Raw genomic sequence first — 17,428 nt, 5'->3', positions numbered from 1 at the left:
TTCCCTCTCTGCCCTGTAGAATGGGACTCAGAAGGTAAGAGTGACCTACACCGTGCCCATCAGGAATCCATGGAGGGAAGAGGCCTGTGAATCTCCTCCAGTTCTCATAATTCGCCTCTTTCGATAACCTCCAACAGTTTCTGGTACCATGTCTGTACTACCACTTCATCTGTGACTTTCCAAAACTGTCTTTAAAATATTTAATGATTTTGAATTGTTATCAACATTGTCCCCAAAGAACACAGTGACTGAAGGCAAATGTTATTTTTAGTCACGTATGTCTCCTAAAGAGTTGATTGGAATTTAGTCTCAAGCTACATGCCTGGCTGACTCCCAAAGCCCAGCAGAATAGGAAAGGGTTTTTCAAACCAAAAGCATTTTGGTTTGTTATCAAAGGCTGAAGTAGGATATCCTGGTCTGTAGGTACAGTCAACACCCATGCCACATTTTCAAAAGATAGTTTTTGGGTTTTTTCAATACACTTTCAACACAGTACAAGTCATTTTCATCCACTCATACACTCTCTTTATCAGCTCTCAAAGGGTTCCATCTAAAATATAAAATCCATTGCCTTCACTGGGCACCTTGTGATACTGTTCAAGGCTAAGCTGTAAATACCTCCCAAATTCTACCTTTTTCATAGAATTTATTATTTGTACAACCTTCCTGTCTGCTTCACTAGTGTTTGTTGGACCCCTTCTAAAGAGGACACTGGTTTGGTGCAAAGAAATTCTTGAACTTCAGGACTGAATTGTAAGAAGTTTTCTCCAGTTGCTTTACCTGCACCTGGAACCTCTGCTACAGCCATAACTTTGAAGGAGTAATTGTATCACTTAACAGTTGTAGTTTATGATAAATTCTATTTACCATGGGCAGTATATTTTTGATATTTCTAAACCACCTGGACACAATTTAATATTTCTTTTTTTAAAGCTCCTCACAGGAGTGGCAGGTTAAGTATCACCATAGCAACACTTCACCTCAATGTTTTGAACCTTTACGTCTCTTTATAAACTACAGAAGTGCAATGAAAACCTGTTCCAAATGATTGCACAACATATGAAAATCTTTCTCTGAATTTAGAAACCACATTTACATACCATCAACTTCAGCACTGAGGCCCTTCATGGAAGCTGGAAAGGAAGAGAGAGAAAACAATGCTATTAAGTTTCATTCATGTTGTGAGGATGGGAGTTTCCACAAAAGTTGAAGGACTTCAGCTTTTCATTTGTTGATTTCCTTTCCCCCGCCCCCCACCCCCTTACCATCAGGAACAGCTTCAAATTCTGTCAACTCCTGAGAAAATTTAGTCAAATCAGGCTCATGTAAGAAGATCTGTTCCACAAGGGCATGAAGCAAGGTGAATGTCCTCTCCTTACCCCGCAATAGAGGTAACTGCAAGTAGAATAGAGCAGTAATTGACAGACTGAGCTATTATACTTTAAAAAAAAAAAAAAGAAAGAAAGAAAGAAACAGCAGGGATGTTGATAGCTCCCAGGTAAATTTGACAAGAATAGAAAACACAATGAAATTAAACTTCTCCTTTTCAATCTGCCATTTCACAGACATTCTTGATTAAGACCAGCTTTACACTTCCGCATTCTTTGTTCTTTTGTATCGTCTTATTCACAGGGATCTTTTTTAACTTAAAATATCCTAATTGATTGCAACTGATTTTGGACATCCAAACACAGTCATTATTCCTTTCCCCTTAAAAGCAGTGTGCTGTGTTCAGGAAGATAGTGAAGTTCCTTAATTGAATCTGGGAAGATGCTCCGTGGCAGAAAATGATTTTGTAGGCATATTTCATTATGATAGATGTGGTATTACAGCCATTGTATATATATATAAAAAAAAAGAATACAAGTTGTGTCTCAGGATTGTCACTAGAGTTATAAATCACTCACTCATATATTAAAGTCTCCAGATGGGGAAGATACCTTCCGAAACCAAAATAAAAATTCTTCTCTCTTCTATTCACAGATCAGGCATAATCTTACAATAGTGTTAAAGGTACAAGGCAGATTAGGAAATTTTTATCCATTTCTTACTTCTTAGAATGAGAGTATGATGCTCAGTAGCAGCACTTTTTTATGGCAAATTCTGATGAAAAGGGGAAAGCAGTTTCTTTAAAACTAATGGAAAATTTAGCCAAATGTCACACAAGTTGTAGGTCAATGAAGAGACAATTAAAGAACTAAGAGCTAGATGATGCTTCTTGTAGAGCAGATCTCTCAGGAAAGAGCAAAATCACAACTGGCCACATTTGTCCCCTATTCAATTATCCAGCAGAGCAGTGATGAGGGGCTTAAAACCATTGCAGGCAAATTGCAATCCCTGGGAATTTATTAATTTATTTAAATTCTACTTTTGAAATTTTACCTCAGAATGGCATTGTACCAGTTCCTGCAAAAGACCTTTGCATTGGAATAAAATGAAGCGCTAAGAAATTACTCCAGTGCCATAAAAGTGCGACGACCACAGAAGAAATGCCCTAGTTACAGCCTCTGCCCGCAGTGAAAGGAAGGGGATCCATACAACAGTGCTGTGGACAAAACTGCAAAATACAGTTTATCTCAACTTGCACCTAACCAAGGGCCCTGCAGCTCAGACGCCTCTTGTAGCCAGGAAATCTTACTATCCAGGCAGTCAGCATTATGATGTTCTACCTCATTAGAAACACAGTATGTTCAACACCCCAGTGCCCCCATCTAGCCAGTGCCGCTGTCTAAAACGGGGAAATGCATCTTGTTGTAACGCACATTAAAGAATACACTGTTAAACAGGATTTTGTTTCTAGTGTAACCAAGAGCAGATGTTAAAATGTTAGCTACTCATTAAAAATTATTGCCCTTCTACACATTCTGGGCAAAACTGAGTTAATATTAATGGTTAATATACCTTAGAATATGATGATTATAATGACAAGAGAAATGTTTACTCACTTTGGTCAAAGATGACAATCGAAATCCTTTAGCCTTCTCTCTTCCAGCCTTTTCATTTAAATGGTTCCCAATGGCTAAAATGTACTCCAAGACAGCAACAAATTTCTGGCTGGATTGCAGCTGCTTACTTGCTTGGATTTTCTGGTTTATTAGCTGAAACACACAAATCTTCCTTCAGTTCAGATTGAAAATGTGAATAAATCAATGGTGCCTATACCTTCCCTTTGCCAAAAGCTTCGTTGTCCCCACCTGAAGCAAGTCACGCTTTAGCTGATGGATATCTTCCTGCCCAACCTCCCAGGAGGACAGGCCAGGGCTGGTCAGGAAGGACCAGTTAAAAGTCTCCCACCAAGATAAAGCTGGTGTTGGCACAGTTTCCCTGCCCCAGTGGAGGTCACATCCTTTCTGGCTGCCAAAATGACTTCAATGTCATCACTCAAAAATGCTTCTGAAGAAAAAGTATTTTGCTGTTTGAACACACCAGATTGCACCAAATGTCAGGCATCAGAGGAAGCAGATAGCCTGAAGTACAGTATAAGGTTCTCCATCCTTCACCCCCCCTCCCCTTCTGTTTATACCAGCCAAAGACTGTTATCTTATCAAAATTCTTAGCACAGTTTCCCCACAAGGAAGAAGAATAATTTCCTGTAATCAAATGCAGTATCAATTTCTGTTTTCACGAGGAAGCCACCTCCCTTCTAGGGCTATAGACACAAGAGATGGTTTTGTTTTAGATTAAGAAATGCGTATTTCTCTAGTACCACACCTCTTGTCATCAGTCACCAACACACCAATTTAAAAACAGGGAAAGGATGAAACACACAGGGGAGCTGAAAGCCATTGTTAAAACATTTATAGCACATCACAGGGCCAGAGGGTGTTAAAGCAAATATTCAGATCATGCCATAGAATTTTAGGTGTATAATCTATGGTTTACAAACATGTATTAATGTGCATAAATAAAAAAACACTTAGACGACTAATCAGCTCTTCAATGAACATTAAATACCCATCAAAACAAATAGTATATTTAACAGTTTCCAAATATTCAAATATTTGGTTTCAGCAGAGGACAGCAAAGGTGTAGCATTGTACCAGGCAGGGTCAGAAATCTGTGCATCTCCCCAGTGTTTTCCATCTGTTCCTCTTCTGAGTTTCGTTCACAGTTACTATGGTTTTAATCACAGCCAGGCAAAGGATAACAACTTAGACTTGCAGAACTTTCAAATTTTGTTTTCATTGCCATGCAGAATGAGACAAAACCTTTGCAACATTTTCATAGAAACAGATTCATGTCGAAATACTTTGTTTTGAATTAAAGCATATACAAACTCTGGCAGGTAAGGCTGCGGTTTGGAGGAGGAAGATCCAGTCCATGAGACTGGAACACTGTTTATTTACATACCCCCACCCCCAGGTCATCCTGAAAAAGGCAGAGAGGGACTTAAATTCTGGTTTGCAAAGTTTCAGTTCAATGCTGTAATCCTTTGGATGAACAGCTTCCTTCAGTCTTCTGAAAATAGTAAATGTCTGTGAGATGCTGGTCAAATAAACTTGCTCTAAGTATCTATGACTTTAGATTGATTCTTTCAGCTCATGGGGCAAGAACCTCCCCACAGAAGGAATTGGATTTTAATGGTGAAATTCACTTCTGTCTTATCACTGGCCAAAGAAAGGAAAGTTTAACAACTCCAAATAAAAATTTGAAAATCCTTTCCTGTTCTTTTCTCCATCCTTTGTGGAAGTCTATTCCACTGCCAGGCCCATTAGCAACTGCTTCTTGAACCTTAGTGAAATAAGGATGCTATTAAATGCACATACATGTATATACATGCGTACAATAGCCTTCATTTTTCTCCATTTTTTTTCCACTGTGTTTTGTTTGAAACAGTTCAGTGGAATTCCATCTTTAACAAAACACTATAAAATTAATTGGATGCCCAAAAGCATTCCAAATGCACCAGCTGATAGTGCCACTGTAGCTCAAATGTAGCCTGTCTCTAAGAGTTTCATGTCATGTACAATTCTTCGGCTATCGAAGCAATGACCTATAGAGATTTTATGAAATACTGTTAACCTTTTTGCTTGTTACTTTTGAACAGTGCTAAGAAATGGGGTTTTATACACTAGGCTGTCTGGATTATTATACTATTAACTGCTCACCTTATGGACTGTGAGGTATTTTGTTAGAAGAAAAAAAAAAAAGAAAGAAAAAAAAAAAACTCCCCAACTACACAGCTTTGAAATCTGCACCTGGCCCTCTACTACCTAACTGGTTGATTTTGAATACAAACCCACTGTGAAGGAGTTATGTTACTTACAGGCTCCAGATCTCTCATGCTCACAGGGAGGTCACGTATGGTAAGCAGGAGATCCAGCCTCTGGCCTAAGTGAGGGATTTTACACATCTGCATAGAATTGAAAAGAAACGGAATCAAAACACAGGTTTATACCAAAACATGCACATGCCTTTCATAATTTATTGAGTAATTCAGCTGCACCATAGTTCTCAGAATTTCTGTGCTCATTTATTAATTTTATTCTAGACCTTGTCCGTAGATATTCTGTGGCACATACCTGAACATGCATCATTTGCACACGCAAATTCAAGACAACATTGTAAACTTGTAGGGCCAAGCATTATTAAACTCAATGACACTCATTACTTGCGAACAAGAATGATTAAATGCATACAATTTAATGTGTATAGATTTTGGAAATTTAGCTCAGAATAAATCAGCAACCGCTTTGGTGGAAAAGGAGGGTATATGACTTGGAGACGCAAAGGCATCCATACAGCTCTCTTCATAATATCTACCTGTCTCAAATCTTCTTCATATAAATCCTCTTGCACTGATACTGGATGATATTGTCAATTTAAGTTCCAAAAAAGAGCTTCTTGTGGTGGATTTATCTAGAAGAAAGTGTCCTAGAAATAGCATGTGGTGTCTTAACGCTGCACAGTCTTACCTCTAACATAAACTGATCAACCACGTGCAGCTCTGAAGGAGACCCCTTGAATGACTGGTACCTTTCCACATCTTTTGGTGTTGGCATGTATCTGTAAAACAGCATATGAAAATTAGATGTCCCCTTCCACTTCATTCTATATTGTTTTAGCATAAAACAATCACTCCATTCCATGCATCCAAGTTTATTACTGTGTAAGGTGTTTTATACAAATATTGTATATGTATTCTTTAACCATTGGAACTTTTATAGACCTTTGAGCCAACTGTGTGATGAATACCAAAAAGGATCTGCAGATATATGTGCATATCTGGGAATGCTTACATCAGTGTAAGGCTTGAAAAATAACAGTCAGTAACATTCACCTGCAGATCTACAGAAAATTTACAATGGCAATGGGCTATTTTGGAATAGGTGAAACCATGAGACAGAGGAATTAAGGCTACAATTTCCAAAGAGGTTCTTTAATTCTGTGCTTGATACATACCTACCTTGTTTTCACTGATTGGATGAACAGCTATGGCCATGCTGGCTCAGCAGAACAGACTCATGCTAATTAGTGATTAACCAATGGGCCCCACATTCTGACCAACTCCTATCTCTAAAATGTTTTGATTTGCCCATGAAACAAGAGTGGGCATTGGCATTTCTGTCTCTCTAAACACTGCATCTCATCCAAGATCTGTTTCTCATTTTTGTTATGATAACATGTAATGCAGACCCACAATTTTCTTCTTTCTGCTTCAGGTAACTGAATATTCTCCCACAGTATTCCAGAGCCGCAGATTTTTAGAATACTGATGTCTTTAAACATGCCTCGACTTGGAAAAATAAACATACCACCACAGTTCCTGCCTGTCTGACTGATACACTATGGGAATTCATAGCATATCTTAAGAAAAATGAAATCGATGTTATAGCTAACATATGAGAAGGAACACTGAGAATCTTAAACAAGTATTCAGGTCTAACGTTTTCTCTTCTTTCTCTGCAAACAGTCTACTAAATTTGTAGCACGTGTGATTAAACATTCATGGGAAAAGATATAAATTTTCATTAAAAATAAGGAAATCTATTCAAAGATGGAAAAAATAAAGCAAATATTTTAGCATGTTACATACAGGACAAACAGGTGGTTTTGGTTTTTTTTTTACTATTAGTAATTTAATATGATGTTTCGATTTAAGAACTGCTGAGTTTTGAATTATTAAATCTATATTAAAGCAGATTACAACATATTCTGTTCATCAGCCTTTATCATCAAGAAAAAACAAAGAATTCTCATTTAAAAGTAAGTTATCTGTTGCCAAACGGAAAGGGTTTTTTAAGCAAACTCAAAGAACTTTTTTAATTGACAGCAAATATCTTCATTTAATCAGAAGTCTGATATTGCATCAAATTGTTTTAATTATGTATTATGTACATGAAATTAAACTAGCAGATTACCTGAAAGGTTTTAAAGCTTAAAAGCATTAAACAATGGAAGCTATGGAGAAGGAAGCACAAGAAAACCTGGATGCATTCCATAAATATCTTTTTACATGAATGCAACTAATGGAATTTGGGCAATGAAAAATCTCACACTGCTCTGAAAAATTAAATTTATAGAGACAAAGAGTGCTTTGCTATTGATTTTAAGATGTCAGGATAAAGAATAATTCAGAGAACTATGGAAAGGTTTCCATATCAAAATAACTCCTGAAGCTTCTAAAATTCTACCACCTCCGCTAACTTCCACTGGATACAGGAGTGTTGTGCTCACTGGTCACAGTCTGGAAAATGTAATCTTAGTTTTGGCCTTATTTTTCATTCTGCAATGGCAGAATTTAGACTTCCTGCTCAAGCTTAGACAGTGTGACAGGTATAATTTGCACAAAGAGGAATTTTCCAGCCCCTGGCTGTCCTTTTAAACTCCTCTCATAACCACAGGGCCTCAATTAACTGGAGGGCACAGTTTTCAATGGTAATATTTTCCACCATGGCACCTAAACCAAGTGGAAAGGTCTTCAAAAGTCCTCTGTCCCGCTACTTGTATCATGCCAAGTCCACTACAGTACATTGTACAGGAGAAACTTCTGAGTGCTGATGTTTCAAGGTAAGTGTCTGCTCCCTCGGTGAGATGTCTGAATGGGAGCCGTAAGACACTGAACTGCCTTGGAAATCCAGCCCTTATTTCTGAAGTACATCTCACCCATTTCAGTAACACTTTTTAAACTATTGGGACAGAAAAAATTATCTTCCTTCCACTGAAAGATCTGTACGTGCATTCCTAGATTTTGGCAATAAATAAGAATCCCAGGAACAGAATCCTTGATCCTATATAGCATATAGCAATACAGCATCCAATGTCTCCTACATATTCCATTGCTAGAAAAATTTCCTTAGCATTATTGCTATCCAAGGACGACTCTGAAATCTTCAAGGGAAAAAAAAAAAATTCAAGCTTCATTGCCATCATCATTATTATCGTCTGATGGCAAAGAGCCCAGATGCCATAAATCAGTGATTTAGACCAATTTCAACAGCACAGAGACCCCAGACTGAATCTGCAGTACTACGTTAGGGCTGAACAACGGCGCACGTTCAGTGTTTTCCTTCAAACCGAGATGTGAGCAGAGCCTGGCCTCCCCTAAGCAGGGCTGGCCAGGGAGCCCAGGCACCCTGCAGGGCTGCAGGGGTTTCCCTACTTCTGCCAGCTCCAACCGGCTGTTTCTCCAGAGACAGCCAGGTGTGTAGCTGGAGAGCACTCTTGATGTCCAAGACATTTCACTGCAGTTATCTTCTGACCAGTTCCATCACCCCAACTAGAAACTGCAGCACTGAAGTAATATCTTTCTTTTTTGAATGATTTTTTGAAGGTTACCTTCTTAGTGCTGTAATCTGCTCATCTGTAAGTCCACCACCCTCTTCGTGTATAATGTATAGTTTTTCTTTCAGCTCACTTGGTTTTATACGGAAACTTTTCAGAAAAATGTCTGCAGGAAAACAATTCTTAGATTACTTGGAAGAAAATGCTCAAGGGAAGGAAAATCACCAAAACATTCCATATTTACTTTCCAGATTGCCCAGAGAAGCTGTGGATGCCCCATCCCTGGAAGTGTTCAAGGCCAGACTGGACAAGGCTTGGAGCATCCTGGTCTAGTGGAAGGTGTCCCTGCCCAAGGCAGGGGGGTTGGAACTAGACGGTCCTTAAGGTCCCTTCCAACCCAAACCATTCTATGGTTCTATGATTAAAAAAGACAAACAAACAACAAAAAACCCACCACAAAGCTCTTAGTAACAGCTAATGCTAAGGCAAAAACTCAGTTTTCACATTTTCTTTAAATATACATAGCAGTAGTGAAGCAAAAATATATTTCTGTCAGAACAGAGTCAATGCTAAAGACAGAACTATATAACTCTCAAGATACTGTTATTGGAAGGTACTCAAGTACTTGCTTGTATATGTTTCTCCTGTACTTAGCTCAACAGTCAAAATAATTTTTTTTCCAAATAACAATACAATGTATTGGGATATTAGAACAAGGTTAAAGAAATCTAAATTTCCAATTGTTTGGTTTTGTTTATTATTAAATTCTAGTCAGCAGAATTTACCAAAGTATTTTTCTAGTCACAATAAGGATTGTATATATGGGAAACTGCATCTCATACAGAACAGCAGGCACCAAGCAAGTCTCAGAAGCTGGTATTTTGACTCCTAAATAAGTTTTTCACCCACTGGATCCCACATTCTTAGATTAAGATACACATTATATTGCCTCCCAAAACTTTTTCATTGGAAATCTGAGGATGTTTTTCTTGTCTCTCTCTTTCCAATACCTGTTCTCTATATGGCAGAAAGTTATTTTGTCTACAAGAATCCACTAGATAACTTAGCTTTTTTTTTCATTTTCTCATATATTGGTCTTGAATTTAGTGTGTAGATCTTCTCTCAGAACTCTCATTTTTCTTTTGTGTTGAGAAACCCACTCAAATTCTGAAGAAATTTTAACCTACTTGCATTTTGGAGCTTCACCTTTTTAATCGTTAAGAACTGTGGTTTGTAGCACTTGCAGGAAGATTAATCAGAATCCTCAGGATCACGTTAACTTTTGATCTAAGTAATGTCCATTATAATAAGTATATGCCAAAAATCTCACTGATGGGACTTTAAGGATAAGATGATGAAACAGATGTAGAATCTCTCAATGAAAAAGGTTGTAAGAGGAATAGGATCAAAAGGAAGAATAGTGCTTTTTGCAAACCAAAAGAAAGAAATTTCCTCAAAGAAATTGCAATAATTTAGTAGATAAAAGTGCTATTACAGAATTCTTTTTATCTGCAACAGCACTTTCGTATCACTCGCTTCCTTTTAACCCTTCAAATTGTTAGTCAATGGATGCAATAATTCCAACAATTTATCTCTATTTACAGTTCCCAATTAAAGCTTTACACAATCAAAGTATATTATTTCTTATCAATATTCATAAAGATGAAATCATTAAAACTTCAAAATTAACTGCCCCAATTTCTTTACACATGTAGCAGTCCTTAAACACTGCTAGTTTATAGAACTTTTTTGGAATTCCAATTCTGTAATAGGAATCAGAGTAGTCTTTGAAGAACAATTACTCTTGCTCCTATAACATCTGCCCTTTCTCATCAAAGTAATTGAAAGGCCTTTACATCATTTTATTAGTAAGACCAGAACTATGTGCTTCATTATCTGTGAAAGACTATTCTAGGTCAGCCCTTTGGGAGAATCATACCTGAGATATGAGAAGGAAGGATCCTGCTCATGATCATTCAAAACAGCCATTCAATGTCTAAGCTATCACCCAGAGAAAGGCCAAGAGAATTCCTCCGACCCAGCTTGTAGCTGCCTCAAAGGTTTCTTAAACCAACCCATCTACACCTACATGAATATTCTTGAACTCAGTGCTGTTCCTGTTGACTTGTTTCACCTGGACAGCCCACAGAATTTGAAAAACTTTGAAGTCAGTCTTAACATTGATTTTACAGGTGTCATACCTGATTTTACATGTCTGCCCTAAGACAACAGCATCACAGCTCAATGGCACATCCACAGGTCTTGTACAAGAATACCATTAAGGAGCACATTTAGAGTAACTGAGCCATGAGGTCTATTTTGAAAAAGGCGTAGAGGGACACTGAATTAAAAGAGGATTTAGACATAAGCCTGTCTTATCTCATTGCCTGCTGAATGGCAGAAAGTGCAAATACAAAATGCATTCAGTGCTCATCCCAGGCCTCCAGATAGGAGTACACAGTTCTTAGACAAGACTTACTGAAGTTATGTGCAACTTTCCGATCTAACATGATGTGCTGATTCACTGAAGGTTCATTGCCCGAAAACACTGCCATATCCTGGATCTGGAACTGATCACAGAGTCTGGATATATCTATTTTTTTCTTGCATGGGTCACATGATCCCCAGACAGATTTTTGAATCTGAAAACATGGGAGAGGAGTGACAGGGTAAATACAAAACCGAAAGAACAGAGGCACTTTGTTCTATCCAAACATAGAGAAGGGCATCCAGTTTGCTTTGTGGAACCGCTGTACTTTTATGATAACTATACATGTAACAAAGAAACAAGTAATACTGTAAGCTGTAACAGCTGCCATCAGTTTCATCCTCACCTTATCACAAGGAACAACATCCCAGTGAAAGGCTTTGGTTCTCTTTGTCGATGGAGAGAGGCTGCAGGGCTGCGGGAAAGCAGGTGGGGCTGGTGGTATTTGTGCCTTACTTATGGGAACTGGAGGAGATGGTGATGCCGGGCACTCTTCCTCCTCTGCAGGCTTTGTCTGGAAGCTTGGAGGCTTGTTCAGGTTGGTTGTTGCAGAACTCACACCAAAGTGGAGGGCCTCCTCTTTCTCTTCATTCAGAGGTGGGACAAAACCCTCATAATCAGCTTCGGAGGAGGCATATCCTTGAGATCTCTCCTGAGGCAGCGAGGCACCCTTGCACAGCTGACAGTGCCTTTCTATGAGAGACACCCATTCATTCTGGAGCTTGCTAACATCCTCTGCCCTGTTATTTTGGACAGTAAAGGGTATTCGAAACCTGAAATTTAAGAATGTCATATATAAACGCAAGGAAGTGTAAATAACATGCTGACTAATACAGCCACAGATATTTCTTATTTAAGCAGAATGATGTTCCACAGCTTTACTTGTCAAAGAAGCCCAGTGCTGCTGACTCTGACCTTTTCAGACAGAGTTAATTGCCTACGTGTCTAAGGTTAGAGAGCTGAAGTTTTGCCATATATTGACTTCGTGGTGCAGTTACCTCGTAATTCCTCTTCTCCACCTTGGGGGAAGGTGAACACTGTGCTACGTCTTCCTGTGCTTGTTGCACAGTCTAGTCAGAGCCTGTTCGTACAACTGTCTTATCAAGCTGAATGATATATCTCTTCACTGGCTCCTGACATGACAACTAGACAAGACTTTGTGGGCAGTATTTCAATGTATCTTCTCAATTCCACAATGTGGGGCATTTGATTCCTCCTTAAAATACTCATCAAGTCACTGCAGAGCAATGGGAGGGGTAATCTGCATAATTCTGATGGCCTCGTTTCTCCACTGTTGTATTTTGTTCTGGGACATTGAGAATCTCTGTTGCTTGACCTTGTTTTCAGCAGTTCTGCTTTAACAAATTATTAATTACCAGCTATACTTACAAATAATTGTGTTCTTTGATCTGAACTGAAAAGGTACTGCATCCATCCTCCTTGCTGACACTCACATTACCACCTGACAAATTAATTGTATTTGTTACAGGGTCTTCAGTCTTGTTCTTTCCTCCCAGACCTATGCAATATAAAGTCAATTCTCCTTCACGTAGTTGTACCAGGTACCTGAAGGACAAGAAATGGAGATACAGGTCATTCTTCACTGAATACTTACACAAGCCTTGCCTTTGTTAAACCATTTTCTGATGTCAATAATTCTCCACATCTGTATAGCATCTTGCATGGAACAGTCAAAAAATATCAATATTAAAGAATAAAACCTTCAAGATGAGGGCTTCCTATTCTTATCTGACACCTAAGTAAACCGTGACATATGTAAAATATGAACTTCCAGCCTGCCATGCCTAATAAGAAAGATAAAACTGACAAGGTCTGACTAAAAGTCACAAACGAACTGTTAATTTTTTAGCAATACTTGGTCCCCCCACTCTCTTTCTTCCTCTCATTGGTTTGTGATGGTGGGTCTTTTGAACTATGAGCTTTTAAAGGAATTCATTGTAACACTGAACAGCACATAATATGGGGAGGCTTCAGAGTTTGTGCGTCTTCCAGGTTTTACTGCCACCAAGCTATAAACAACTCACCATAGTATAGCTTAGTGCCCAACCTTATAGTCCTTTAACTCTGCCTCTCTTAGAAATGCCTCTGCACACACACTTACTCTGAGGACTGATCCTGGTCCTCCCTCATTCCCACCAGTCACTTGGCAAGAAGGGATCACAGCATCCTGCTCTCAAGGGCTTCCATCAGAAACGGCTGTGCCAAAGTGTGGGTATTACCTATTTAACTGATAAATTAACCCTGGCACAAATTGCCTGCCCATACGCAGCTTCTATTAGAGCAAAATATTCTGCCGCAGTCTCTCTTTCAGGATTCTGCTCTGCTGCTTATAACAGAGGCCCCACATTTGGCAACAGGTGGGGCTTTACTGTTTGTGGGTTTTATTCTTATTTAAGCATTTGCATCCTCATTTTTCTTGAGGGTTACTGCATTTCTTTATCATTCTGACAGTTCTATCAGACCTTTCTTTTCCTCTACTCTCTCTTCAAGGTGTGGCTCGTTGATTAAGGTGTTCTATGAGGAATTTAAATAAGTTTAGCTGCTCCAGAAGAATTAAACATAAAATATAAATTGTATCTATTCCCACATAAACAGTCAAAGTGATAAGAATTGTTTAATGGAGCTGGCAGTTATATTGATCTCTCCTTTCTTTAAAGCAGGGGCTTATAGTTTAATCGGATCTCCAGATGTTTCCACCATTATTTACTTTGCCAAAAAAAAAAAAAAAAGGAGAGGATTAATATCAAGAAGAAAGCAACAAGGGCTTTGCTTCACAAGATAAATAAAAATCAATTTTTGTTTGTTAACAAACTTGTTAAATGTTGCAAGGTAACAAATCCTGGGACACACTTGAGGATAGTGTTTACAAGACATACAGTGGTAGCCTTTTAAAAACAATTACAATCATTTTCTGTGAATTGTGAAGTCTTTTGAGATAATTGCCCTGTGCAGATAATTACAATGTTAATTTTTTTTCATTAGTTTTTGGTACATAGATTTTTTTCTCTCTCTCTCCTCAGTGAAGGAGAAATCAGTGCAGCTGGTTCAGTCATAGAATAAGCAGAAGCAGAAGCCACGCTTATCTGTGATGGTTTAGGGGCTGAATCAAGTGGTGGTGACAGTCTGTTTCCTACTGAATAACTATTCCTGTCTCTGAAACCACCACCTCATTAGGCCACCATGGTTGGTCATTACAAGACGGAAGTTCAGGACATTATGGGAATGAATTATGAATTTTGGGGTAGCCATTTGGCTGGTGTGAAGCAGTGTCCTCTAGCAGGACTCCTGTACTCCTTACCTGTTTTGCCAGTCTTTTTCTTTTTTTCCTTATGACTGAAAATGGAGTAAAAAGTACAGACGTAAACATAAAGATGTCCCACCATTAAAATCACTCTGAGCACCATCACCATTATATATTCGTGTTAGTAATGCACACAGCGGTCTCTAGCACACAGCAGAGCTTCATGTTGTTGTGTTGCACTATTGAACTAACACTTACTTTCAATGTTTTCATCTCAAGCAGATTTAGCATCTAAGCTTCAGCTTTAAAAAGCAATTAAATAGTTAATTTATTATCAGCAGATTAAAATCTTAAAATATTTCTCAGAAACTGTAACAAAATCCACAACCCCAGAGGTGTACAAAAGTGCAGTTCATACTTCACCCATTCAGTGGACGTAAAAGAGTTTTGCTGCAACTCCAGCAGTCCTTCATGTATCACCTCACATTCTGCAGGTCTTCCCAAGCAGGACTCCGCTGGTGTCTTGCACGAATTGCTCTGTATAACTCTGCTCAGAAGGTATGTTATCTATATAATAAGTGGCAGCAGACACAGTATATTTTCCATGTTAATCCCCTTGAATAAGCCATTAATAGGAGTATTTTTCAAGTATAAAAATGACAGACAACACTATAAGCAGCAGCCAAATAGGTAACATAAATTAACGTAAAATAAATAGGGTCTTTCTATGATGCTAAACTACTTAACTGCAATTTGGTTTTATGCCCACAGTTCTAAACCTGTCAGTGTAAGGAGAATATCATTTTATTCTGGAGGGGTTACAGTAAAACATAGTTTTACTTTTTTAATTCACATACAAAGCAATCTAGGACAAAATTTCTGTTCAGCTTTGTTCAAGCCCAAGTAGTAATTGATTAATTTAGCTTGAAACCTCAAACAAACCCAGCAGAAAAATGAAGGCTTGCCTACAGTTGAAAATAGTATGGATTAAGGTGGGTGTGAATTTAAAGTGTTCTTTTTGTTGTACAGGGCCATATTTGAGTGTTTTTACTACAGAATACATGTGCTATTTGCAGCTCTTCTGTTAATGTAATCTGTTTTTAAAATGTAGCTAATCAACCATGAGGTACTGCTCATCTGCAGTGAAAGTTTCTGCACACGGAGTACACCGTTAAGTTTCACGAGGGATGAATCCCTCTGCAAAAATGTCCCTTAAAATGGGTCACATCAGAAGGCTGGATGCAAACTCTTCCATGCTTTTTGAGAGTTTGTCTCTCAATAGAAATTGTGCAGCTGGCTTCAGCGTCTCAGCAGGGAACTGACACAAACTGCAAGGCTTGATCACCCCTGAACACACGGGATATCTGCATTCAGGTGAAAACCTAACAGTAACGTCACGAGTTGAGTTTCTCAAGTTTCAATGTACAGTCTAATTACACTAACTACTTGGAATATTTGATTGAATCTAGAACTCGAAAGGAGCTGACCCCTCAGAATGAAACAGCTGATACAAAATCTTCCAACACTAAATCTTTTCATTAAAAAAATAGCTAATTGTCCATGGGCTGTCTTTTTCTGACAATTTTATGATTTTCATGTATTTTGATGGTAAAAAATGAAATAGGTCTTTTTCTTTTCACAGCATCAGGATGGCCTCATTCATTCTTCTTAAAAACATGCATTTTAATAAACATATAGAAAAAAATGCTTAGAAAATTTCACTTAAGATTCAATTGTGCATGTTGTCACTTTTGTTTGCTTGTTTTCATACAATATCAAACAGTTACATTCAAGGTGTAGTTGAAGAAATGCATCCACTTTTATATCACATCTTGAGCTGGCTTTACATCTTCAGTCCCAGTGAACTTTGGCAAAATCCTAAGGCCAAACTTTATCCTGAGCTCACATTCCCTTTGTTCTATGTACGAACATACAGAGAATAAAGACATGCCTACTTCTTTGCTTGCACAATGCACAGCATAACAATTCCCATTTATGATTGGGACCTGCTAGGTACTATCATAACATTAGCTGTTATTTATAGCAATCTGTCTATGACATTGTAAAAACTTACCTTCCTTTTATCATCAAGAGACACTGCTTCCAACTCATAATCTTGTCGCCCATGAAACACAATGCGGAACCGCCTCCTTTCAGTATCTTCACAGGCTTTGACTTGTGAGAAAGGGAACTGTTTCTTAATAATTCCCTTTTCAATGTTAAAAATGGTCTTTGTGTTGAAATCAATCTGGAACAGAAAGTTCTTCATTACTTGACTCCATCGCCTCTCTTCATTGAAAGGCAAAGACAGCATCCCCAATATTACCATGCAAGGGCATTTAGATAAAGGAACAGCTTAGAATATGTATCTATCTTGCCCATGAATAGAATAAAAAATGACATTCCATCATCAAGATACTGTACTATATTTGTTTTAGTTACAAAAAAACCCAGATATTCATTGTAACTGTGTTTCCCTATCTCTTTTGATGAATAAGTATCTATTTATCACTCTGAAATATTATTTCTTTTAAAATTCTCCTTGTCTTATACAAGCCAGTCCAAAAACTTCCCGTTCAGCAGTACTGGTAGCACAAACTAATGGCATGACCATCTCAGCAGAGATTCAGTTACTAACTGGTTCAACCTATGCCCCCCTACTAGAATGGTAGGGAAGGTGGTTATTTTTATGCCAGCTGCTTCTGCATGAGGAAAAGAGGAAACTATTGAGATATTACTTTTTGATATAATTATTACTGTGTTTGGTTTAGATCTTATCTAACACAGCTATTTTTCCTGTATGTATATATACATATGCATGTAGGTGAAGAAAGCGATGCTAATAACCAATAAAGATATTTTATTGCTGTGTCACAGCTATAACAATTAAAAATTGTTTGCTTCAAAATAAGATTATTCCCATTCAACTGCACAATCTATATTTGCAGTGTTAA

The 17,428-nt window shown here is 38.1% G+C and overlaps 1 protein-coding gene across 1 annotated transcript in view; it reads right to left on the bottom strand.

Moving 5' to 3' along the window:
• LOC104512309 (formin-H-like) overlaps positions 1 to 17,428 on the bottom strand; it is a 44,605-nt gene that overhangs the window by 4,581 nt on the left and 22,596 nt on the right. Inside the window, exons 5-15 of the mRNA XM_010155229.1 lie at positions 16,549 to 16,722; positions 14,893 to 15,041; positions 12,602 to 12,778; positions 11,559 to 11,985; positions 11,204 to 11,366; positions 8,779 to 8,890; positions 5,916 to 6,006; positions 5,267 to 5,353; positions 2,946 to 3,098; positions 1,266 to 1,395; positions 1,101 to 1,133 (exon numbers count right to left, since the gene is read on the bottom strand). Coding sequence (XP_010153531.1) covers positions 1,101 to 1,133; positions 1,266 to 1,395; positions 2,946 to 3,098; positions 5,267 to 5,353; positions 5,916 to 6,006; positions 8,779 to 8,890; positions 11,204 to 11,366; positions 11,559 to 11,985; positions 12,602 to 12,778; positions 14,893 to 15,041; positions 16,549 to 16,722 — 1,696 coding nt within the window. The remainder of the gene's footprint in view (positions 1 to 1,100; positions 1,134 to 1,265; positions 1,396 to 2,945; positions 3,099 to 5,266; positions 5,354 to 5,915; positions 6,007 to 8,778; positions 8,891 to 11,203; positions 11,367 to 11,558; positions 11,986 to 12,601; positions 12,779 to 14,892; positions 15,042 to 16,548; positions 16,723 to 17,428) is intronic.

This window comes from Eurypyga helias, unplaced genomic scaffold, assembly GCF_000690775.1.
Source record: "Eurypyga helias isolate BGI_N326 unplaced genomic scaffold, ASM69077v1 scaffold6007, whole genome shotgun sequence".
NCBI lineage: Eukaryota > Metazoa > Chordata > Aves > Eurypygiformes > Eurypygidae > Eurypyga > Eurypyga helias.
The sequence above is the reverse complement of the archived record's forward strand: the minus strand, read 5'-3'. Positions and strand labels throughout refer to the sequence as shown.